A 23,252-nucleotide genomic window follows, 5' to 3' on the forward strand; every position below is an offset into this window, starting at 1 on the left:
TTAACATAAGTTCTGATTTGTACAAATGTCTTATAAATAACTTATATTTTACACTTTCCTACTATTTAGATTTTTTGTATTATTTTTATTATTACAGCAGGCATAATTAACGCCATAACAGTTAAAGGTGATGTTAAAAACCTGATATATCAGAAGCATATAGATGTTTTTGCCTGTTCGAAACGGTAAATATATGCTTTGGTTGTAATCTTCAAAAAAATGGACTGGACAAAGAAGACTTCGTTTTATCCGATAGTACCTGAAGGCAGCAAAAGTTCGAAAAGTATGGCGGCGGAGTGTTTGACAACAATAACGGAGCAATGGATACGGGACCGATTACAATTGAAGCATCACCGTCTCGGTAACATTGCCTCATTCCAATAGGAAGGTCATATAGTAATAATCATCAGTACACCTCAAGTAGTGACACTTACCTTTCTTATATAAAACAGCTGCAGGTACTTTCCCAAGCCTTAGAATCGGCAGCTAAGCTAATCACAGCTAACGCAGCTACTAGCAATAACTGGCACCTGAGGCACATGGTGCAAATCATTTCTACCTTTTGAAACAGGTGATGTCCGCTCACTCAGCCTCCCCGGGACGCATGAGGAGAAGATCAGGCATCTAGGAAACGCTCTGAATAACTTTGTTCGCCTGAAGTCTCTGGACCTCTCCTGCAATGCTCTTATCTCAGTTCAGGTTTGAAAACTACATCATGTGTAATTAGTGTAAATGTGTTTGTATTTGTTACAGACACTTCAACTTATATAAAAATGTTAAACAATTCCCCAGTATAAGGTGAGGTTTTCCTCCTCTTTTCCCATTAAGTGGATTTTAATTTTGGATAAATCATTTAACGTTACTTTTATACTGTCTGTCAATATCATTGCCTGACCGCTGATTACACTGTATTTGTGTCTTTGCAGGGCGTGCAACACTTGAAAGTCCTGGAGAGACTGATCTTGTACTATAACTGCATACCTTCACTTGAAGAGGTGAAAGTGTTGTTTGAGCTGCAGGCTTTGAGAGAGCTGGACCTCAGGCTAAACCCTCTGAACAAAAGAGACCCAAACTACCGCTCTTATCTGGTGCATGCCATACCGAGCCTACGGAAGCTAGGTACGATGTAGCCAAGTCTCCCAGATTTAGCTTTTTAGATACATTTCTGATAGGAATTGGTGTCCTTCATTGCTTTCTAGACAGTTTCTGATAGGAATTGGTGTCCTTCATTGCTTTCTAGACAGTTGTCCAGTCAGAGACACTGAGCGCAAAGCTGCCATAATGCAATTGTCCTCTGATCTTCAACCTCAGCAAAAGAGCTCCCCACTGAATCAGGCTGAGGATCGAAGGTACACTGAAAGCATCAAATGCTTACATAATTTAAAAGGACAGGGAACCATGAGAATGTTTTAAACTTTTTACATATCACTTGATAAATGCCCATTACTTTAAATTGTCCTTGTAGTAATCGTAAGATCAAATCAAGAGACAGAATTCTGTGTTTAAATTTGATGGAAGTAACCACGTGAGGAGCTATGTATAACTTTAGTGGTGTTAATTATTTTCTGCTTACATATTGTATTTTTGCTTTTGCTTGTGGTTCCTAGAGGCAGTCAGCCAAGGCTCGCTTTAGTTAATTGTTTAACCAAGAGGCTCTCTCTGCTGACTGACACTGATGATATTGTGTTGAACTTTGCTGCTATAAATCATGGAGAAAGTGAAACAACCTCTGACTTTGTTCACAAGAAGGCAGAAGGTGAGCTGTCAAGGATCAAAAGCAATCAAAATCTCTGTTCTAAACCAACCAGCTAGATTTGTCTTGTTTTCTTGTCTCGTCTTGTCATTATTTTAAATTATATTCTGTATTAGAGTCCAAAGAGGAAGAATCAAAAGATTTTACAGAACAGAGAAGTTCTACTCCAAAAGAGGTGATTTTGTTTAAGTGTAGGTTAAAGTATATCATCAGTAGTACATTTACATGTATATAATAAATACTATATGTACTTTTTTTTTTTAGAAAAGTGCTAAATCCATCCTCAGGTATCCATTCAAGAAGTATGGTAAGTTTACAGAGTATTATTTCAGTTTCTCGAGCAGTGAATCTTTTAATGATGAAGTGGGGTGATTTGGGTTCATCTTGGTGAAAGGAGACTTTATGGCACAGTGGTAAGTTTCTCTAGCTTTTATGTGGTGCATAGAAATAAGTATCCACATCTAGATCTGTACATCAGATTTTTGTGATTCATAATGTTGATTAGATGATTAAAATAGGTAATGAAAGCTGAGTAAAAACAGGATTATTTTTTGTTGAAATAGTTAAATGCCACCTGGTTGCAACTTAATTATAAAACTAAAAAAATTTTCCCAATTGTTGACAGTTTTTACATCCACCACTAGGTGGAGAAATAAGCTAAGTCTTAATCAGTTAATTAAGATTTTATTTTATTTGCAATTTTCCAGATAAGGAGTCCAAAGTTTCACACATGAAAGAATCACCTGATGATGAAAACTCTACGTCATTAAAAGTGACTGAAAGACCAAAGGTGTCCTTTGGCCCCTTTGTAGAGAAACACAGAACTGTGCCTGGGCAAGAAAAGCAAAAGGACTTCCCCAAACAAACCAGACATGTAGCCAAAGGACATTTTACTCTAAATCCTGGTAAGAATTGAGTGCCTGTACTGAATAAGTTGCCATGTCAAAAGCTATACACATGCATATTTACCAAATTTTGATTTGAATTTGTGTTTTTTAATAATTTCCCAGATCCAAGTTGCCGCCATAGTTCTTCGTTTATTAATATCCAGCCTCCTAGTCCACGTCGTCCTGGTTTGAATCTGTCTGACCCTTCTAACCCCATCCTACACCCTCCAAGACTGACCTACTCTAGCTTCCACAAGACAGAAAGGGGCTCCACTCTGCCACAGCAAGCAGAAAAGAAAAAGGTGGACATTTTATAGTCATCTTATTCATGTACACACTGAATCATGAGTCTTTCCTTGTGTCTACTGAAAATCCTATTTCATGTTTGTCTTCTCATCTAAATTTGTATTTCTGATTTCGGCTTCTAGGGTAGGTACAGAAAACCCCTGGAGATGCTTCTCAACCTTGTGGACAAACACTGGACCGGAGAGAGATCACTGCATCATAACAACAACTTCCTGTGTGAGTTTGGGGAATATGGTATCTGATTGCCAAGGGTCTGAGGTAATGAATATCTTCTCATCATTTCTATTTTTGGCTGTAGCTCAGGCAGTCCAGATCCTCTCTATGATGGAAAGTGATATTTCCAGCCGGGAGGCTGAGGTCAGGACCTTAAGACGGGAAGTTGATGCACTGAACCTTCATACAGCTGCACGAGAGGAAGAGCACAGAACTAAAGTCCGTAACCTCAATGCTCAGCTGGAGGAGACTCACAGTGCGGTCGTGGGTGGATTCAGCACTAGACAAAAATATGATGGGGATGCTTAGGGGGTTTCATTATGGAGGCCTGATAGATTTGGTGATCACAATGTATTTATTGTTTTCTCTAACACAGGGCAAACTAAATGAGCAGCTGAGGATTGTCTTGGAGGAGAATGTTGCTCTACAGAAACAGCTCATCAGGTTAGAACGACAATACCTCAAGTCTATGATGAAAAGTTCACCTAATTCTCAGATTAAAGGTGGGTGTAAATAGCAGCAGGAGATGCATATGAGTGAACATTGTGCTGTTTTCTTTACAAATGTGGTGATGCTTTGTGCTTGCACATTCTTAGAGGCTCAGACAGAAGTAGAAGAGCTGAGGAAAGAGATTGAGGGACTGAGGGAGAAAGTGCAGGAGGCTGAGAGAGTCAATGAGTTGTCAAATATGCTGCAAGAAAGCCACAGGTAAAAAGATGTCCCATCTGAGCAATGGCAATCATATCTAAATCAGCCCTGTTTTACTGGTTATTTGAATGTGTCTGTGTACGTACTGCAGGTCCCTGGTGGCTACCAAGGAGTGTTAGCTAGCTGAGCTGAAGGCAAGTGGGGAAGATTAAAGAAGAATTTGAATGAGGTGCATGCCCGGATGGGAATATAAATGACTGTGCTGAGTCTCATATTACCAATGCAAGACTGTTTTAATTCATTTTTAATTTATTTCACTCATCACTGATTTCTTGTGTACATCTTTTGAAAAACGTAGTGTTTATGTTTAAAATATGTATAAGCTGTGTTTCTTCAATGTAAAAGGTAATGGGAAACGGCAATTTATTCAAACAAGGTTGTAAGTGAGATGTTTTTTTTTTAGGTCAGTTGTGTCTCCATCTGTTTTGCACGGTACAGTGGAATGAATGCATCTAGATTCCAGCTGCACTTTATTCATATCCTTGCCTCACGGCTGGAGAGCTACACACACACCACACCACTTTCCTCTCACAAACACTATTGCAAGACCTGGCAGACCAGTTTAGGATGTGAATTCTACACAAACTTAATGTAGCTTTTATTTTTATGTGACTGTGTCACAGATCACTGCTTAGTGCTGCCAGGGGAGGGTGGGGTGACTTTTAGCCTTCCTGCAAAAAGCATAAGCATATCCATTCATCAACTAGTTATAGCCACTTCTCCTGGAGTGTTATGGGGTAATCTACAGCCTATCCCAGCTGACACAGAGCAGGAGGTAGGATACACCCTTTAACAAGTCACCAGTCTACCACAGGGCTGCCATTAGAATATACCATTAGAGTATTACAGTGAGACTGACACACCTCAGCAGAGGTTCTGGGTATGTTTCTTTATTTTCAATAACGCCATACAAATCATGAGTACACATTAAAAGATCTAAAGAACAACAACAAAAAACACACTGCATGCACTGGGGCACATAGTACCGGTACATTAAAAGTTATTTAAAAAATAAGACAATATTGTTCCTCCACATTAAAGGTGCACATTATTTGGCATTAAGCACAGAAAGAGATCAAGCTACTGCAGTAGACAAAAACACATCAATAGCTGCTAGTTTTGACCTTGATGCATGATCCTTCAGCAGAGGATACAGGTAGTGTAGACAAACACTCATGTTGGAAAAAATATTCCACAGAAGTATGTTATTGGTTTGCATTTCTCCCTTTATGTCATACAGTAAAACTCTGCTTTTATTTGCAGTTTCACGTGTGCCTTGGTTACAGTACCCCCAGGTGAATGGTACTCTGTATCTTTATCAATAGACAAACACATGAGCATTAAAGGATAGCTGACTTTGTACATGTACAAGTTGACATATATTGATTTCAAGCAATACAAGGTTTTATCATGATCCCACAATTTCATCACTTAATGTTTTGTTAGCAATAAAATAGTAGTCCAGTAGTCTCTTCTGATAGCAGGCATAGCAGTTCAGATACGACAAACTCCTATATATGCTGTATGCTTCTCAATCAAATGCAATATACTGTACATAACATGCACAAAGTACAGCAATGCAAAAAACATGGAACCAGTGTTATAAATTAAGTGATGTGGCTATAACTTTTTAGAATATACACAATCTTACCACAAATATATTAGAATTACTGTATAGAAATCTGATTAGCAAATAATTAAATGGTAAAAATACAATCTAGTACAACTCAGCTGTCAATGTGGTTAGAGCTTCCTTCTTCAGCTGAATTCACCAGTTCAGTGATCACAATGCATATTAGCAAAATGGTTTCTGTGTAGAGCGGGGGTCTCTAACTCCAGTCCTCGAGGGCCACTGTCCTGCTTCTTGGCTGAACATACCTGATCCAGGTAATCAGCAGTGGGTAGGGCATGGACAGTTGGGAAACAAACAGAACAGTGGTCCTCGAGGACTGGAGTCAGAGACTCCTGGTGTAGCGAGATATAACAGGGCCTGAATAAAGACAGTATAAGAAACAAAGGCCAAATTCATTTTTGTGTTGCACGCAGGCCCATTTAAAAGATTTGCATGGTAGGAAATTTGTTATTGCATTTTACATATAGACAAAAGAAGATATGGCAGAGGTAAAAATGTTTCTTCTGACAGCCAACTTAAATGTGTTTTTTTTATGTTATCAAATGTTTCTTGGATCACGCTGAAAGCAAATTATTCAAATGCAAGTGTAAGATCATGAAATTAAAAAGTCTAAAGACAACAGCTGACAAGGGGGGATGGCAAGACAAACAATTAACACTGAAGATGGAATTAATTAAATTTTCAAAAAAGATTTACATTGACAATTTCTATGTCCAAAATAAGTGCCCAGTATCATCAGAACACTGTGGAATGCCATGTTTTAGCTAAATATGAGAAAACAAACATTTTCATTAAAAAGCGCAACACTGTTAATAATATACTTGTTCCACTTTTCTTTTCTTGGTATGTTGTTCATTGTGTTCAATAAGTATCATAAGGCCCTATCATAACAAAAAAGCTTCAGTATTCATGGCATGGAAGTTTCTGTCGTTTGTACTCTTCAGTGTTTGGCAGTAACTGTCTATCAGACAGGAATGTACCAGCTGGTGATGACTTTGTAAAAATAGATGTAAACAGTTTTCCAGTTCTCACACTTCACAAAGAGAGGAACTTAACAAAATCTCTCTTTCACACACACACCAAATAGAGGGGTGGGAAAATATATGAAATCCTATTCTTTTGTGCCTTCTTTTTGATAGAAAATTATCCTGGTATTTTGATCAAATGTTTATTTCTTCATCCTCACATGGGTTTGCCCACAGTAGGTTTATTGACTTTTTTTTCATATGTCCCTCGATGTTTGTATCCTGAGACATATCCCGAGGTGTCAACTATGTCTACTCGTCCCGCCTTACCCTTCCCACGACCGGTGTCGTCAAAACGCTCCTTGTGTGAACCTGTGAACTTGGTGGTGTCAGTAAGGCGGCTCACTGTCGGGGAAGCCACAGCTCTCTGTGAGGAAGTATGAGCGGTTGAATTTATGTGACTCCTGGTGACATGGACGTGATGTGATTTGCAATTAAATCACTGATGTTCACAAACTTACCGTAACTCCTGCGATAATAGGTGCCTTCCCCTCGATCAGTTTGAAGACCTCGGCCTCAGCCTCCTCTCCAGTTTTGTCTTTATATTTCTTCCTGGCCAGCTCCCCAAGAGCAGCCTTGAACTCATCAAATGTGATGGTGCGACAGGATTTCTTCCTGAAATGCAGATGGTAAAGGAGTATGGGATAACATGTCACAGTATAATACATAAACCCCAAAAAGATCTATCTACTCAAATGTGCCTCAGTGGATAAAACTATATTTAATTCTGCTTTATCAGATTTTCTTTTCTGCAGCCACTTGGTAAAGTTTGAAATCTTTAAGTGAGAGCGAACAGTTTTGTATACACAGCAACGTGTGATCGCTTTAACAGGACAGATGTAGACACAACATGGAGACAGTATCCTATTGAAAAAAACCTTCACTGTTTGGATCTCGTCTCCCAGTGCGTCTCAGTGCTGAACTGTCATCTGAGGAACTCCACAGACTTTTCACACACGGCTGTAGGCTGTATATGTGGCTGTCTACTCAAATCATGTATCATATTGTGTTATGCCGTATAGTTTGGCTGCATTTCTCAGGACCCAGAGCCCTGATCTTTTTCAGTTTAGCTGAACATTTACACCTGCTAAATGCAAGTGAGTACAAAAGGTCAAATTGTAACCACTCATTACTATACCACAGATGATCATTAATCATTCTCCATCTGAGAGTACTCCAGTTGTTTAACTGGCCATCTGCCTGTTTCACTTTTAACTTCCATGTTAAAAGTGCATAGTAACACAAACACAAACAGCCATTGCTGTGGTGATAAACCAACTAAACAACATCCTATAAAGCCTGCAGTTTCCCTGGGCAACCTCCTGTCATAGCAACAAGCTACAGTAAACAGGGATGTTTGGGTGTATTAATAATTTGACTCAACCAGTGACTGGTTTTGTTAACACATGAGAGCTTGATTTCTCTGCGCCTGTTCCAGGCTGTCTATTGTCAGAGGGGAAACTGGGCTTCCAGCTGGCACTTCTGTCTAAAGAAGATATGTGTGTTCCCTGCAGATCTCTATACTGAGCTTTGAAATTCTCCAAGATATGAAAATGCTTGACCTGTGTAAATAAACAGTGAATCAGAATCAGAATCAGAGAATGAGAGGATGAAAAAGGACAAAAGGCAACTCTACTTTAATTAGGGTGACTTCAGTAGCTGCCCTTCTGTTTATTTACATAGTTCCAACATCTGCAGGGCATGATCCATATGGCTCTGATGTAGCAGTTTGCTTAACTCTATTTGAAATGCTGCTGTATGATAGTGTTGAGTTATGAGGAGACAACTAAAGCCTGCAAAATGAAGCAACTATCACATCACAGTAGTAATTAATTACTATTAGTCCAAACTCAGTTTCTACCTCATCAATAGATGATGTTGTAGTATTTTGAGTCTAAGGAGAGAGACAGCACAGCTGAGAATAAATGTGGTGCAGCAGACTTCAATAACCTCAATAAACAAGGAGTCATTCAACCAGGCTGTGCTTATTAAGATATTTCATTATTTGGTGCAAGTAAAGAGCTTTGGGTTAGGGTTACATTTCTGTAACAGCAGCCCTGAGTGGCTCAGTCATGCCTGGAGTCAGAAACAACATGAAAATGAACCCCTCCCCCTGTTTGTGCCTCTTTTTATACTGTGGCTGCCTCTGAAGTGTACACACACCACACACTTTGCTCAGACTCAACTGTACTGTACTGTGTGGGCCACTTAAAATGCATAGTGGACTATTTAGAGCCATTATTACAAAATGAAGAGTTCAGATGACCAAATATATAACCCACTGCACAGATCCACCACTAAAATAATGTGTGAAAAGACAAGGAACCTGTTTTTTTCCCTGAATCTCTAAAGTTGTTTCACCATATTTAAATATTGTTCAACAATAGAGTGGGATGTAAACAAGCTTAAATTAAGCTCTCAGCTTTAAGTTCCCTTTCTTGTCATGCCAAGAAAAATATTCACAACATTAAACATGAACACTCATTGCCATGCCAACCGTTTTAGGCGTGCGAATGTTTTAGACTGCATATTCCATTCTGCATTATTAAATCCCACAACCAGACGCTGTTATTAAATATATTAGAACATGGCTGTGATGGACTGGTGACCTGTCCAGGGTGGACCCCTGCCTTTCACCCAAAGAGAGCTGGGATAGGCTCCAGCAGATCCCTGGGACCCTGGTTAGGACTAAGGGGGTCTAGATGATGGATGGATGGATGGATGGATGGATGGATGGATGGATGGATGGATTAGAGCATGGGTTTCTCAATGTGTAGTAGCACACTGTGGATTGCTTTTTGTGAGACACAAGATGCTCTTTAATTGAAAAAGGTGTACAAGCACCTTTTGGAAGACGTAGAAAATAAGTCTCTAGCATCTCAAACACATGCAGTGCCTTCAATAACTAAACTAATAACTAAGTATTAAATCCTCTCACAGCATTACTGTGTATCTCCTTTAAAGCTTTTTTTTTCTTACTTTGTCTGTTCAGAAAACTTGGTATTTTAGTTTTTTTTAATTATATTTTTAGGACTCTTGAACCAGAAAAATAAGAGTATGAAACATTTTAAATTCTTGCATATATTAATGTGTGCACAAAATGACTGAGATTGAACTATGGTTATATTTCGGCAGAAGATGGAAAATCTAATAAATCAGTATGAGATTCCAAAGCAGACCTTTTTCATGGCCTTTATCCTGCAGCAAGACATGATGATGAGTGATGAGTGGCTTCCAGCCATACTTCTCTTTTCTGGAGCTGTCTACCAGAATAATCTTTATTCACATCATTCAATCAGATAAAAAAAAAATTCAAAGCTGCTTTGTGTATGAATGCAGATCTCCAAAATAAACACGTGCAAACCCACATTGTAAAAGCCCTGTACTTTCTTCTTACACAGCTTTACTCTGCGCTATTTAGGAAACAACTGTATGAACTTCACTGTATGTCAGCAATGCAATACCAGTACTATAACTGAATGTGGTGTGGAAGATGTCATCACACATCTGTCGATATGTTATCAGCCTAAATAGTTTGCAGGAGAGTATACTTTGTAAATATAAGCACAGCTGTAAAGATGAAAACTGAAACGATCAAATAATATTGAGGTCATAGCTTATTAAAGAGTCTACTTCACTTGGATCAGGCAGTAGAGGATGAATCAGAGCAGCCTGAGGAGATACTGAATGAGCCATCCTGGCCTTTTATTGGTCAGCTTCACCCAAGCCAACTTAAAAGAAGGAAAAAGTGCAGGTTCTAAAATATGGTCTGAAAACATTTAATGCAATAACGGCAACATATGTACCGTTACTTTTCTGCTAATATTACAGTGGCTTTACTGACTGACACTTTGCATTGACTTAGATTTACTGACTTTAATGAAAAATTAAGAGGCAGATTTAACTTCTCACACTACGGCCTTTTGGGCTTGCTGACCTATGTGACTCAGCTATAGTCATCTCTGCCGCTGCAACAGTAATGTACCAGGCATGTCACTACAGGATTGTAGCGTTTCAACAGCTGTGAGTGTTACAACATCTTAGCCGGCTCTGGTGATAGCAGATTATAAAGAGCTGTTAAAACAGACTTTTAGAAAATGAAAGGTATATTATTAAACAGTTGAATGTAATGCAGTGTAGTGAACAATACATTTGGTGTCTTCCTTACTTGACTTTGCTGAAGACAATGTCCACGTCAGTAAGGGTGATGTTCTTGCCATCAATCACACTGCAGTCCTTACAGAGTTTAGACCAGTTCTTGCCATGCATCTCCTTGCCGGTAGCGCGAGTGTCACCATGGATGGCGAAACGTCGGAATGCCTCTTCCAAAGCGGTCAGCTCCACTGGCGTGGATGACCCCACACCTCCTTCACTGGTCCCATTGGACTCAGATGAAAGCCTTTTGGACAGCCGGTCTTTAGATTGTTCACTGTGCGGCCGTAAAGGGACCGAGCTGATATTAGGATGCTTGGCTGTCTGGACTTTAAAGTCATCGACATTGTCTCTGAGAGGAAAAAAAATACAGTATCATCCGAACAGCCATGTGGTGTAAGAGTTGAGGTAATATAAGCTAATAGAAAATGTACTAATAAACTAAAGCTATTCTTTCAAACCACAAAACTCAAATATTCTGGACTCAAGATCTATAAAATCATTCACTGGGGCATAAAAAAATATTGGCTATATATCAAATAAGATAAATAATTATTTTTAAGATTTACATTAAAAGCTAACCAAGTGGACATTTAACCACAGTTTGTACAACAGGAAGGAAGAAGTAGGTTTTTGGCAGAAATACATCTGAACTAACCCTGTTCGACTAGACCTGCAAGACCTTCTGCAGAAAGGTAAACAGTATGTCATGTCTTAAGGTCAAGAAACAGCTTGCTAATTTATCTCTGATTGTACTTCTGTGTTACAGGCAACATTAGTCTGTCCTTGTACGTTTCTGTGCTTATACTGCCTGTGAATGGGCAAATGTCTTATGTGTTCTGGCACAGAGCTGAATGATATAAATAGATCTCTGGAATTCAGAAGCACACAAATCGAGAACCAAGCCAGCAGACGGGTATATGAACTAACACACAAAATGTGAAGTGATTGCTTATATACTATAGATGGCACCTTAAACTTACTTCTGGTCTGCCATGCTTGTGCAGGAATTTGGGTCCTTCTGTGCAGTGCTTGGAGTAGCTGACTTTTGTTTTCTCTTTGTGCTGTGGAAAAAATGAGCATGAAGGTGAGTGATGTGAGAGGATGTACCTGTACATACATGAATGCTAGAAAGAGGCAGAAAAAAAAGGAAAGTAGTTAACAGAGCATCACTTCAAATAGTACCATATTCCAATATGCCTTTTCTCTTTAATCATGCTCCAATAATTAACTATGACTGTAAAATCTGGCATGACTCCCACAGAAACATTTAAGAAAAACTTTCAGAAACTTTCACAACTTAAGAAGCAACAGGATCAACATCCTCTCAATTATAATTAACACCAAAATGCAAAGACTAGATTTGCTTGCTGTTTAACAACTTCTCTCTTGGTTTGAGTGGTTTCATCGACTATACAGGGATTCCTCTCTAAAGACTTCATCATCTTGCATCTGCATGTAACAAAGGAGCAGCATTCATTTTCTTACTCAACTTCACTTGAACCCTATCTGAAAGCCTTTTCTTTAGTTTTGTAAGAAACAAGAAAATTTAATTACTGTCTTACAAAAGAGCATAAAACACCTTCTGGTATATAAAAAGCATGATTCTCTGCTCACCTTTCAGATGTTCCCATACTCATCTCAGCATCGTTAAAGGATGTGTTTTGCCATGGCTAAGTACGCCCCAAAACAGTCTCTAAAGCTACCTGCCAAAACTGTACTCACCACCGTTAAGTAGCCATAAACAAGATGCAAGTCGGAGTGAGATGCTGTACCCTGTGGGCTGCACCATACAACTGGAAAGGTTTCAAGCAGGACCCTCAAGTCACCAATAAAATTCTCTCACTCACCCCGAATGGCACCATGTAAAGCAAAAGGTTTTGTTTCAATGACCCTGTGCCCAGTACTCACGAACGTGACCTTGTTAAGTACAGTTGACACTTAAATGGGTACAAACGTCCCAAGATTGACACTGCATAACGCCATTATAGTCAAGATGTCAAGAAAAAAAAGAAGAGATTATTACTCTGTATGAATAATGGCATTCAGAGCTACAGACACTGGGAACCCATTGTCAAATGCAAGTGGCTTCTCTGTGTGACCCATGCCCATTTCTTCACACATACGCACGTGGTGACATCGCAGAGTACCACTGTTGATGGCAGGGGTTTCTGCAGTCATATGTCATTGAGGACTCAGGCCAAGACAATCAAGATGGAGATACTGAGGCTGCTAGAGCCATAAATTAATTTTTTTCAAGTATATTCACCTATGAAGGGATATTACTTTCTAATAGAGAGTCCAGATCCATTCAGCGATGAAATGCCCTCATAACTTTCTGCACAAATTCAAAGTATTACACGTACAAAATTATTTTGAGCCTAAAACATTTAAAATGTATGTAATAAACACACAAAGATCAATTTGCCAAATCAGTTGAATGATATATATCCATCCAAAATTGAGCAAATAACTCAATTTGAGCTAAAAAGTTCCTGAGATAAAAATTTTAAGGTCTTAGCGTGAATTTGTAAGAGTACCGTCATATTTATACAAGATTTCTGTAATGTAAGTTACTTAAGCTGAATAGTAATTAACCAAAACACGCAATACCTGGAATTTTTCTGAAATTCAATTGATTTGTTAGATCACTGCTTGCTAAGAAAGTGTGACACCAATTTGTTTTGTTATCACATCACTCCTTGTAGCTCATCATAAACATTTTTTATTAAGTAGTTCAAACTATAAATTTGAAGATGATTTACTTATTTAGTGTCAACAGAATCATACAGTAATACAAAGAAAGTCTTGATAGGGTAGTTATGCATTAAAAATTGTTTTCTGTATTTCCAATTTGATGTTGAGCTCAGTTTTATACAGTAGCTTCCTGTAATGCTCACTTTATGGCGCCATCATGATTGACTTTACTTTCAGTGGGTATCCACATCCTTTCAGTCACGTAACGGCGCTCTGTGTTTTTCTTTGTGCTGTGGTGACAGCTGCAAGATCGTGAGAAACAAAGGAATCTTTTCTCTTCCAATTTATAGAAACTACTCTCAAGTGTCCTCAGTACAACAGCCTCCTCAAACCACGATGTTCTGTTCATAAGAGAGGTCATCAACACTGCACTAATGTGGCGTTCAGTGGCTGGAAATAGGACACCTACTGAATAGAATGTTCTGACTGAAGTTTTTATTATTATATACAATATAATAAGAAGAGGAGCCCATTCAGTATTTGCCTAACCGCACATAACAAATAGGTGAAACCTGGTCAAATTTAACTACCGATTTGTATGTAATTCAAAGCGATGTATGGTTTGGTTACAGCTATCAATTTAGAATGGTTTATCCTGCACCTCTGTTCTGCCCCACTTTGCCACATATAAAAGCGAGAAGCTCTTTGGTTAAGAGCAGATCTCCAGAGACAAATCTGTGACTGGATGACAGCATGCTTACATACGCTGGCCTTCTGGCAATACACTGCACAGATGAGTGCTTTGACAATAAATTGACCCATTTTGAACTGCGTTTATTCATAGCCACAATACGCCGCCATGGATGGAACATTCTATTCATTCTTAAAGGAGGAGATCATCCAATAGACATGTGGACTGAAACACCAAAAAACAAAATGTTATGTTATGCTGTTTGTTTGGCAGATGGTGTTTAACTCACAAAATGATGACACTGCTGTCAGAGTGGTGTGGTTGTACATGTCTGTGATGGTCTAAGAGGCCAGAGAGAAGCTCATGTTTAGCAGCAGTCTACTCCTTCATCATGACATCATGGTGAGTGGGCATGCAGAGATCCCATCTGCCTTCGATCCAGATCAGTATTATTTCCAAGCAGCTGCTGTGGAATGTGACATGTCAGTCAATCACAAACAGAGAAACCATCACCACTACAGTGACCCCCCTGCTCAGGCCTGATATGCTGTACACCTAACATATAGCACACCATGTCTGCCACCTTACTGCCATCCAATCCAAAGGAAAGAACAACAATGAACAGATCCTACTAACAAGTATTTACCTGAAGTAAATTATTCCTTTGTCCCTTAAACCTGTGTTGCCATGCAGAAACAAATTAAACATTCTTAAACCAACTATTACTACGTTTACCGATTAAAGATTACAAACAAATCCGTGAGCCACATCATTGCACTGGGTACAAGTGTCTTCATTACCAAGATTATGGCTTATTTTAATTAATCCCACTAATATATAATATAATAATATGATATTCAATTGGAGGCTTTCCCCATATTTCCATCTGCATTTCTACTGTAAACTATATAGCAATGGGATATACATTCTCATTGTCCCCAGGTGTATATTACTCCTCAGCAGAGACTAGTTCCCCATTTGCTCAAGTTTTTTAAAAACTACAATGCCCAGCTGTTTTAGGAAGGTGCTTAGCCTTTTTTAAAAATGAAAATCTACATCTGTGACCCATTTCTAAGCCTTATATGTTTAGTAGTGATGAATGAGCTTGGCACTGATGGCCACAGGGAGAAAGCTGGAACGCACTGAGAGAGATGGACAAATACAATGTGTTAGGTTTGGTCTTTTCCGTTCAATCATGAAAAGATAAAACAATGTCAGTCTGTTCCTTTAATATGGTCCCAACACTGTTACACCACCCAGCACACCATTAAATAGAAACTCTTAGCTATTTCCCAGTTCGAAGGCCCACTCTCCCCAAACACACAAGGCAAGAGGTCATGACATCAGTATGCTGCAGCCCTCGTCTCCCTCAGCCCTATAACTGCTCTCTGAGTCAAAGACCTTGTTTGAAACAAGTTGCAGCAGTTATTGTTGGCAACAGCAGTATGCCAAATAGCAGCATAAGGTAAAGAAAGCCTGTGTCCTTATTCAAGAACACTTTCATGAGGAATACATGATGCCAGAGACAGACGTGTGGAGAAAAATGCTATTACACCTCAACACTTTATGTTGCCCAAAAGAATGCCTTTAATTTTGTAAACCTGACCTGAACTTGGTTCAGCACAAATAAGTAGGATAATTTCCACTTCGAGGTTGATTATTTATGACAGAACCCAAAGGCTCTTGGAGCTGTACAATGAAACTCTGGACAGAGAAATCTGGGACAAACCCAGTGACTGTGTCTTCTTCTCATGCGTACCTAATTCACCCCATCAGGCGACACATAACCATTCAGTGGAAGAAAATAACCATATTAGCATCATTATGGTAGAGGTGGACACTGCTCACAAAATAATGCATTAATTAATCGTTTCTCCTACTTTAACCAGTGATACGACAGATTCTAACAGTGTGTGTTTATTATTAAGCAGTAAACACCTGCTGAGTACATACATACAGAACCAGAACATACTGTTCTCTATTCATGACTCATTACTCTCTCTTTTCCTTAAGAGCTCAATTCACTCAGCATCATGAGGCTAATAAATGAGCATAAATCTTCATTTTGTCGTGTATAATTATGTAACACCCTTCATGTAACCAACAGCTTGGCACAAAGGCTGCAGCCACAGGCCAAACGCTTTGTCAATCATTCCCTGCAGCCAATAATTTTGCTTATTGCAGAAACCTTCAGTCTGGCTCCCTGAGCCCACGCTTGCAAGATAAACACAGGAGAAAGGCTCGTGTTTGCGTCCGTGGCTGCTGTCTGAGCGAAACACGTTACATAAACTCACAAATGTCAGATTCACACACAGAGTCCACGTGATCCGTTTGTTATGGTCAGCCCTGGTGCAGGACTGCCAAACCAGAACAACCTTTTCCATGTTGCTCAGGTAGAGGCGCAAACCCTCAGAGCCGAGAGGGACCAGCGGTCTATTAAAGGGGCATAAAGAGACCAGCCGAATCTGTGGAGGCTGCTGTAGCTGCAATCACCGAATTCTTCCTTGTGCACAAAGTGAAAACATGCGAGGTCCACCATGAACAGTCACGACGTGAGCTTCATTTTTACTCACCTGCTGATGTTAATCCTCCACGTCCTTTGCCGATTTCACCAAACCATAGCTGCGCGTCCTTCCTCCCGCTGCCTGAGCTCCGGTCTGCCCGGTGGTTCGGTCCCTCCGAGATGCTGAAGAGAAACCAGCCCGCTGATTGGCTGCCGGTTGTTGTTGTTGAGACGGTGCCACAGCGCTCACAAACAGGCGTCTTCGAGAGGCGCAGATGGACGATGTAAACAAACCAAGGGTGCGGATGCTTCTTCTTGTGGAAGCTCATTAATAAGAAAATAAACAGGCAATGTAGGCGGGGGGCATCAGATGAGCTGTCACACACAGCAGCAATCAAACCAGGCACATCCTGACCCTGTCTCTGGTCCAAGCACTAGTCCTCTAGGTGGACTGGTGGACTGTGGGCCAGAGCAATTGTCTTTGAAGACTACACTATTATGTCCTTATAAAGGATGCAAATCTGGTCAAGACTGCTCTCTGAACCACACTCTTCTGATGTCCAGTGCACTAATGTGTTACACAACCAGTACTTGTCTAATGGCTTTTCATGGATGGACATTATGTAACCCCACAGGCTTGCTGATGGTCCTACTGGTCCTCCATGTTCTCAGCTATACGCTTCAGAGCCCGGGGCCAGTCACGGTAAAAACACGCAGGGTTAGGGGCAAAAGAAAGGGCTGAGAATAGTGACAGAGTTGATCATGATGAGAGCAGCCTGGACACAGTAGAATCACACTGCACAAAAGTAGAACTTGTCCACATCAACTTATGACACGTTTCTGAATCTTTCCAAAATAGGTGTTCCTCACACAATTTTTCTTTCAGAAATAAAACAAAGTAGGCTGTGAAAAGGGCCTATAATACAGTGTCCCCTGTCAGCCTTTACAATATTAAGACTCTGAAAACTTTAAATTCAATAAGAATATTTGTGGAACATTTAAAGCATTTTAAGAACAAGTTCAATTTTCAAGAACAAGAAAAAAGTATACGTGGGTGATAGCCTGATTAAAATGAGATGACAGCCGTTCCCTCATACGGGTCTCCCAGTCCCTACTGCCCTCTAGTGGTAAAAAATGTGACAGCAATACAAACAGTTTGAATTGGCAGCAACAATCCCTATTTTTATTTTTAAAAATATCTATTACATGAATATATATACAATAACAGCTATGTTGGGATATGAAGTCCCTTATGGATCATACAAAGAGGCCTGCCTGAATTAAAGCAACAATCTGAGGCATGTGTGACAGGAAACACAAATACAACTATTTGCCAGTGAATAGTCTGAAAACAAATGTCACAGAACAGAATTTTGAAAAAAAGAGATATTTCCTATCTCAGTAATAAACTACAACAGTTTAGTTTTCTCTGTTGTGTCACCAATAACCAGGTCACTATCCATCTTGATCAGTAGTTCTAAGTATGAAAGCCTCCAAACGCTGTCAAATAAAAGTGCTGTAGAGATTAATCCTGTTTCATTTAAGAATAGAGAAGCTCCATTCACAAGCTGGGAAATTACTCTATCAACCCCTAGGATGTAAGTCAGGATGAGACATCTTCCTTCAGATCTATCCTACGTAGTCCAGTTTGTGTATTCCTGACCTTTTGAACCTAATCTCCTGCCTAATGACAAACCTGCCCTCTCAGTTGGCCATGTATCCCTCTGCTGTCAAATTTATAGTTTTAGCCAGGCTGTCAAAGCTGTAGATTCAGATTAGCTTTCCATACTGCCACTGTGTGGTCAAACCTCAATATAACTATAATGGAAAAAGTGCTGTCCTGTTTTCAAGCTTCTACCTACTCTTCTACTTTATCTTAGACAACATATATACTGTATAAAGTAGCACATACACATCTCTCTTTGGTCATCAGATGATATGATAAGATGCTCAAATGTTACTGCCCAGCAGATTCTGAACAGGAAGCTCAAGAATCATGTTTAGGCTTTGCAGGAAAATGCCAAAATACATTTATATATCTAATTGACTCAGGCCACTGGAACAGAGATAAAATTAGAAGTGGGCCTGGACTTTGACTCTATACAATAAGATAGTGCTTAATAAAATAATATAACCACTGTCATTAAAACACACAATGCAGATGAAAAGAAACAAAAAGTAAATACGAGTCCACATTTAACTCAGCACTATATACAAAATGTCATGTTCCAAAATGAGTGTTATCCAGTTTAAGATGTCTTTTGTCCATATCAACAATAGGCCCATTGACTTGTTGCTCAGGTTCTTGAAGCATGTTTTCGTTATAAATAGTTCCTGAATGCAGCATATACTGACGGATGCAGACACCAGTTACTTTTACTGGACTGGAGTCATAACTGAACTGCCCAGTGGGTCCTGCACCCCAGGAACAGACTTCACACCAGCACTCTGAGCCGCTTCATCAGTGTCAGCCTTCCAGCTCATAGACATTTCCCCTTTCAGATACAGAAACCAAGCACAGATGAGAAATCTTTACAAAGTGCAGAGGTTACACAAGCAAAAACACAGTCTGACAATCCTGTGATCAACAATTTAAAACACAAACTGTAATTGTTGTTCTCACTGTCAGAAAGGTGTTGACATTTCCAAAGCTGAAGTTGTATTGTATGTATTTGCATTAAGTTATAAGGCATTTCTAGTATTTTACTCGTTTAAATAGGATGGACAGAGAACAAAGTGTACATTTATGATAAATGCAACAAAAGACATACTTGCTGTGTTCTCAGTGGGATTTTCTGTATCGTAATGAAAATTATTCTCCTTTTCTTCTGATTTTTTAAAGTTTTCCACCTAGACCAAAAACAAGTTTTCAATACCACCCACAGTGCAAGGAAAATCATTTGAAGCAAATATACAGTAAATAGGCATGCCTACCTCTGTACATATCGACCCTGAAAGCTGGCAGCCGAGTGGGCCTTTATTGCCAAGTGTGCATGTACTGCAGAAAATCAGAGTGACATTTAGCATCCTTCTCCGCACAGCTAGTTTCAAAAGTCGTATAACAAGATCCATAAGGAATTTATTTCACCTTGAACTCTTTGATAATGCTGGTTCACAATCAAAGGAGGTCTCTGGGTTCTGTACAAAAAAAAAAAAAAAAAAAGTTGTCCCCACATAATGGAATAAACTTGTGACTGACAATGTGAAGAAAAGGACAACTCTTACCCCTTGGCCCTCGTTAGGAGTTTTGGCATAATTAGAATTGCCTTCTTCAGTTTCTTGATTTCTTGCTTCTCTTTGGCGCTTCCTCTTTACATAGTCATATGTACCCATGCCTTTATAAACTGTACACACAAACAGCAGCAGTAGAAGAAAACTGAGAACAGAACAAAAATCAGTTTCCAAGAATGGGACTTACACAGGTAAAGGTGAAAACCCAGCAGATGACAGAGCAGCAGCAGGCAGGTGATACTCAGCATGACTGTTATGAAGGCTATTATTAGGAGACCAGCTGAGCTAGTTTTTATCGGTGCTAATGGTAAAAACACCAGCCAAGTTCCATTTCCCAACATACCTACAAAAACAAGGAACAAACAGAGTTTTTATAAAAAATGTGAATAACAAAATATTGATAGAGCTCTTCAGATGTCTTCTCTTCACTCAGAAAAAGAGCTCAACATTGTGTTGACTCACTCTCAAACTGTGGGGCTGTTCGGAGGCTGTTTGGGTCCAGGTAATGCTGAATAATGATGAACAAGATGATAGCAACAAGCAGGAAAACACCTGAAGTAGCAGAGGATAGTGCTACGAAGAAGCACCTAAAGGCAGCACACAAAATCTGATGTTAACTTATACACAGTGACATGTCACACTACATCAGTCATGAAGCCAGAAATACAAATCATCCAAAACTACTTCTTACCAGTAGTTCCTACCACCCACACAGGTGTTCAGCCATTTGCAATGGTGATCAAAGTCTTTCACACACTTGTTGCAAACACCACAGTGTTTTACTCTGGGGCCACTACATGGAGGTGGATGAAGATGGACACCATTAAACACAGTGCTTTCGTTGTTCTAAAATTATCTTTCTGCAATCTTAAAAAGTTAAATACATACACCTTGACATCACATAAATAACAATGTAGATCCTGGATAACATGTGGTTGCTTTGTCCGGTCAAAAAGTGGCACTGGACTTGAATAGTTCTTTTTGGCTCTGACATTGGCATCTGCTGGGTCTATAGTAACAGCGGCAATATGAGTGAAAAAATGTACAATAAAAGATATGCCCATCAGCTGTGCACAACAAGAGTCAAAGAAAATAGTTATGCTATTAGGAAAATATTTCAATATGTGAAAAAATAACATGGAGAACAGTAAATATGGACAAGAAACTGTTGCACACAAGTAGAGCTTTGTGTGAGAAATAAAGCTGGGTCTAAAGAAATCAACTGTTTTTATGGGTTAAAACAAGTAGTGCACTGACATCATACAGCATTCAACATTTGACAAAAACACCACTGATTATGTCTTAAGGGCCTTATAGAGACCACAGAAACAGAGACAGTCACATCTGGTGTGCCTGGAGCCCATACAGACCATCAACACAACAAATTCCTTGTCTTATAACCAGCATCCAGAGTGGAGACTAACGTTTGCTCCATATTCCTCACTAAGACTCACTGTTACACACTTAAAATTCAAATACAATGACAGAAACGTTTCAGCTGTGCGTTGAGGATACAGCGTAGACCACAAGGTTCCATGGCTGAGGCAGAAGAGGGATACAGATGCCAAAGCTGACTATGGCGAGGTAGCTGTACACCAACCAGCCGATCACCTGGAAGGCTTGAGGGGGCCACGTCCATCCGTTCATCCTGGGAGGTCTGGAGGGAACCAGCTCATTTCTGCTGCTGCCATACATGGGAGACGTGCGCCTCAGCCTTTGACTGAAGCAGTTCATCTACAGTGCAGGGAAAGAATAGTCAGTCAAGAGGCTTCACACATTCATTCAAACGTCGCTATACACAACTCCAGTCCCAGCAGTGTGTGGCCACATTTGCTCAGGAAATGAGTTAGGAAAATAAGTTGAGCGGACAGTTGAGTTGATAATGACTGTTCACCCTCTACAGATCTACACTCAAGCTGCCTTTTAAGCTCAGTGAATCTCACATGGGCAACTCATACAACACTGTCAGTCTACCCTCATTTATAGAAAAATGGAGTGGCTAGAATAGCAGAAACACCTCTCAGCAGTTCAGTACAGCCCCCAAAATAGCAAAATAACATTATGAGGTAGGATTTATTGAAACCTCTTCATATTTTTTAGATGGATGTGCCCTATAAACTGGCAACTGAGTAGATACAATGATAAAGGAAGCAGAGTTTGGCTTCCAGAAGTCAGAAAGCACAATTTAATTCTTAATCCTCCTTCCTGTGTTTTGATAAATCATGAGACATCTGACGAGGGAACAATCACGTGATGTGAATGAGGCTGAGGTTCTCACCTGAGGTGAAGCATAGAGGACAAGCATGTGTCTGCTGATTCTTTGTGGAGTGTACAGGTTTATTTAAAAAAATCTGATACTAGTTCATGTCATGTGCCACTAGTTCACTGCAGAGATCTCATGTATTATCGGCTGGATTGATAATACAGGGTAAGGCTGAAAAACACAGCTGAAAGTCAGTTTAACAGATACGATTTTTTAAATACCACTTTGAAAAAAGCAAATATCCAACACTTTGAAACTAAAAGGTCTGAAAAGAATATATGTTTCACAATAATCCATAATTCATATTTAATTAAGAACAAGCAGTGTATGTTAGCCTAACGGGGCAAATACCAAACACTTTTTAATTAATGTTATTAGAATTAAAGTTAATACAACCCGACAAGCAGCTGGCCGATTCAATAGTTAGTTATGGATCAGTAAAAAGTTGTAAATAAAAACATTAATACACTTTGCTCATCACTTGAACTTTAACGGGAATTTAACGGTACTTTGGCTGTTTGTTTACAATTAACGTCTCTAGCTAACGTTAACACGCTGCCTGCTAATACATAACCAATAATTAATAAATTAATATAATCGATAACAACCTACAGGTCACAGTAATGCATGAGTGACTTACTGCTCCGGTGAAAGACAGCGACCACAAAGTTAAACAAACGGACAGACGTCTACCGAACCGCCCGGTGTCCCGGGGCTCCCGTCGCCGGACTCAGCAGGACGGAGCCGAGCCATGGAAACGGTCATGCCGCGCATGCGTACTGCGACCCTAATCAGCGTTTCACTTCACTGACTCAACAAAACACGCACGTTGCTTTTCGTTGCGTGTTCCTGTTTTAAGCCCCGGAGAATATGAGATCCGCATAAAGCGCCGACGGTGTGTTCCCATGAGAATCAGAGGAAACTACAAACACAGAGACGCACATTTTCTGCTTTCAAGGTCAAGCTTCATCCTAAATTGTGTTCTAGCTTCTGCAATTTATATGTACGCATACAGCTATAATTTCACTGCCCTGCTGTTTTCTACCACAGCCACAGCTTACTGTAGCAAACACTGCTCAACCAGTGCAGTGAACCTTCTCTGCAGCTGGTCGCACTTACACCATTCACAGCAAAAGCACTAAATCTGGATGAATATTACTGGTAGACAGTTCCTACTTTCACAGCTTCTC

At 39.7% G+C, this 23,252-nt stretch overlaps 3 protein-coding genes across 9 annotated transcripts; 1 reads left to right on the forward strand and 2 right to left on the reverse strand.

The window, feature by feature from the left end:
- The first annotated feature begins 260 nt into the window (after positions 1 to 260).
- cep72 (centrosomal protein 72) lies at positions 261 to 5,229 on the forward strand. Of its 3 annotated transcripts, none has more exons than XM_026293585.1 (14): positions 261 to 361; positions 572 to 699; positions 927 to 1,119; positions 1,241 to 1,349; positions 1,608 to 1,756; positions 1,870 to 1,928; positions 2,018 to 2,060; positions 2,461 to 2,658; positions 2,764 to 2,942; positions 3,069 to 3,162; positions 3,245 to 3,423; positions 3,536 to 3,662; positions 3,756 to 3,867; positions 3,959 to 5,229. In XM_026293585.1, the coding sequence occupies exons 1-14, from the start codon at positions 286 to 288 to the stop codon at positions 3,984 to 3,986; spliced, it is 1,674 nt and encodes a 557-aa protein (XP_026149370.1). In that variant the 5' UTR covers positions 261 to 285; the 3' UTR covers positions 3,987 to 5,229. The 3 variants fall into 3 exon arrangements, with proteins under 3 accessions (XP_026149370.1, XP_026149371.1, XP_026149372.1); XM_026293586.1 differs by having other exon boundaries at positions 3,245 to 3,378; XM_026293587.1 differs by having other exon boundaries at positions 2,566 to 2,658.
- tppp (tubulin polymerization promoting protein) lies at positions 4,742 to 17,106 on the reverse strand. Of its 3 annotated transcripts, none has more exons than XM_026293589.2 (6): positions 16,639 to 17,106; positions 14,355 to 14,528; positions 11,661 to 11,741; positions 10,694 to 11,029; positions 6,987 to 7,140; positions 4,742 to 6,892 (listed from the first exon to the last, which is right to left on the reverse strand). In XM_026293589.2, exons 3-6 carry the CDS (start codon positions 11,672 to 11,674, stop codon positions 6,683 to 6,685), a joined length of 714 nt encoding a protein of 237 aa, XP_026149374.1. In that variant the 5' UTR covers positions 11,675 to 11,741; positions 14,355 to 14,528; positions 16,639 to 17,106; the 3' UTR covers positions 4,742 to 6,682. The 3 variants fall into 3 exon arrangements, with proteins under 3 accessions (XP_026149374.1, XP_026149373.1, XP_026149375.1); XM_026293588.2 differs by having other exon boundaries at positions 14,355 to 14,531; XM_026293590.2 differs by lacking the exon at positions 14,355 to 14,528.
- Positions 17,107 to 17,723: 617 nt separating this feature from the next.
- Positions 17,724 to 22,839, reverse strand: zdhhc11 (zDHHC palmitoyltransferase 11). Of its 3 annotated transcripts, none has more exons than XM_026293809.1 (11): positions 22,703 to 22,839; positions 21,411 to 21,533; positions 20,690 to 20,808; positions 20,491 to 20,592; positions 20,262 to 20,386; positions 19,987 to 20,142; positions 19,794 to 19,912; positions 19,657 to 19,706; positions 19,503 to 19,566; positions 19,340 to 19,418; positions 17,724 to 19,063 (listed from the first exon to the last, which is right to left on the reverse strand). In XM_026293809.1, the coding sequence occupies exons 2-11, from the start codon at positions 21,531 to 21,533 to the stop codon at positions 18,945 to 18,947; spliced, it is 1,056 nt and encodes a 351-aa protein (XP_026149594.1). In that variant the 5' UTR covers positions 22,703 to 22,839; the 3' UTR covers positions 17,724 to 18,944. The 3 variants fall into 3 exon arrangements, with proteins under 3 accessions (XP_026149594.1, XP_026149593.1, XP_026149595.1); XM_026293808.1 differs by having other exon boundaries at positions 20,688 to 20,866; positions 21,315 to 21,533; XM_026293810.1 differs by lacking the exon at positions 22,703 to 22,839 and having other exon boundaries at positions 20,688 to 20,866; positions 21,359 to 21,445.
- Positions 22,840 to 23,252: the final 413 nt, after the last annotated feature.

This window comes from Mastacembelus armatus, chromosome 16 (genome assembly GCF_900324485.2).
Source record: "Mastacembelus armatus chromosome 16, fMasArm1.2, whole genome shotgun sequence".
NCBI classification, from domain to species: Eukaryota; Metazoa; Chordata; class Actinopteri; order Synbranchiformes; family Mastacembelidae; genus Mastacembelus; species Mastacembelus armatus.

Excerpts from the sequence above, each read along its gene's own strand:
- cep72 (XM_026293585.1), top strand. The coding sequence starts at position 286 with ATGGCGGCGGAGTGTTTGACAACAATAACGGAGCAATGGATACGGGAC. Across the intron at positions 362-571 it reads ATTGAAGCATCACCGTCTCG|GTGATGTCCGCTCACTCAGC; the intron begins GTAACATTGCCT and ends CTTTTGAAACAG. Across the intron at positions 1,757-1,869 it reads TGTTCACAAGAAGGCAGAAG|AGTCCAAAGAGGAAGAATCA; the intron begins GTGAGCTGTCAA and ends ATTCTGTATTAG.
- tppp (XM_026293590.2), bottom strand. Across the intron at positions 7,141-10,693 it reads ATTGTCTTCAGCAAAGTCAA|GAAGAAATCCTGTCGCACCA; the intron begins GTAAGGAAGACA and ends TCTGCATTTCAG. Across the intron at positions 6,893-6,986 it reads CTATTATCGCAGGAGTTACG|AGAGCTGTGGCTTCCCCGAC; the intron begins GTAAGTTTGTGA and ends ACTTCCTCACAG.
- zdhhc11 (XM_026293808.1), bottom strand. The coding sequence starts at position 21,533 with ATGAACTGCTTCAGTCAAAGGCTGAGGCGCACGTCTCCCATGTATGGC. Across the intron at positions 19,913-19,986 it reads GGGTTTTCACCTTTACCTGT|TTTATAAAGGCATGGGTACA; the intron begins GTAAGTCCCATT and ends TTGTGTGTACAG. Across the intron at positions 19,567-19,656 it reads GCATTATCAAAGAGTTCAAG|TACATGCACACTTGGCAATA; the intron begins GTGAAATAAATT and ends GATTTTCTGCAG.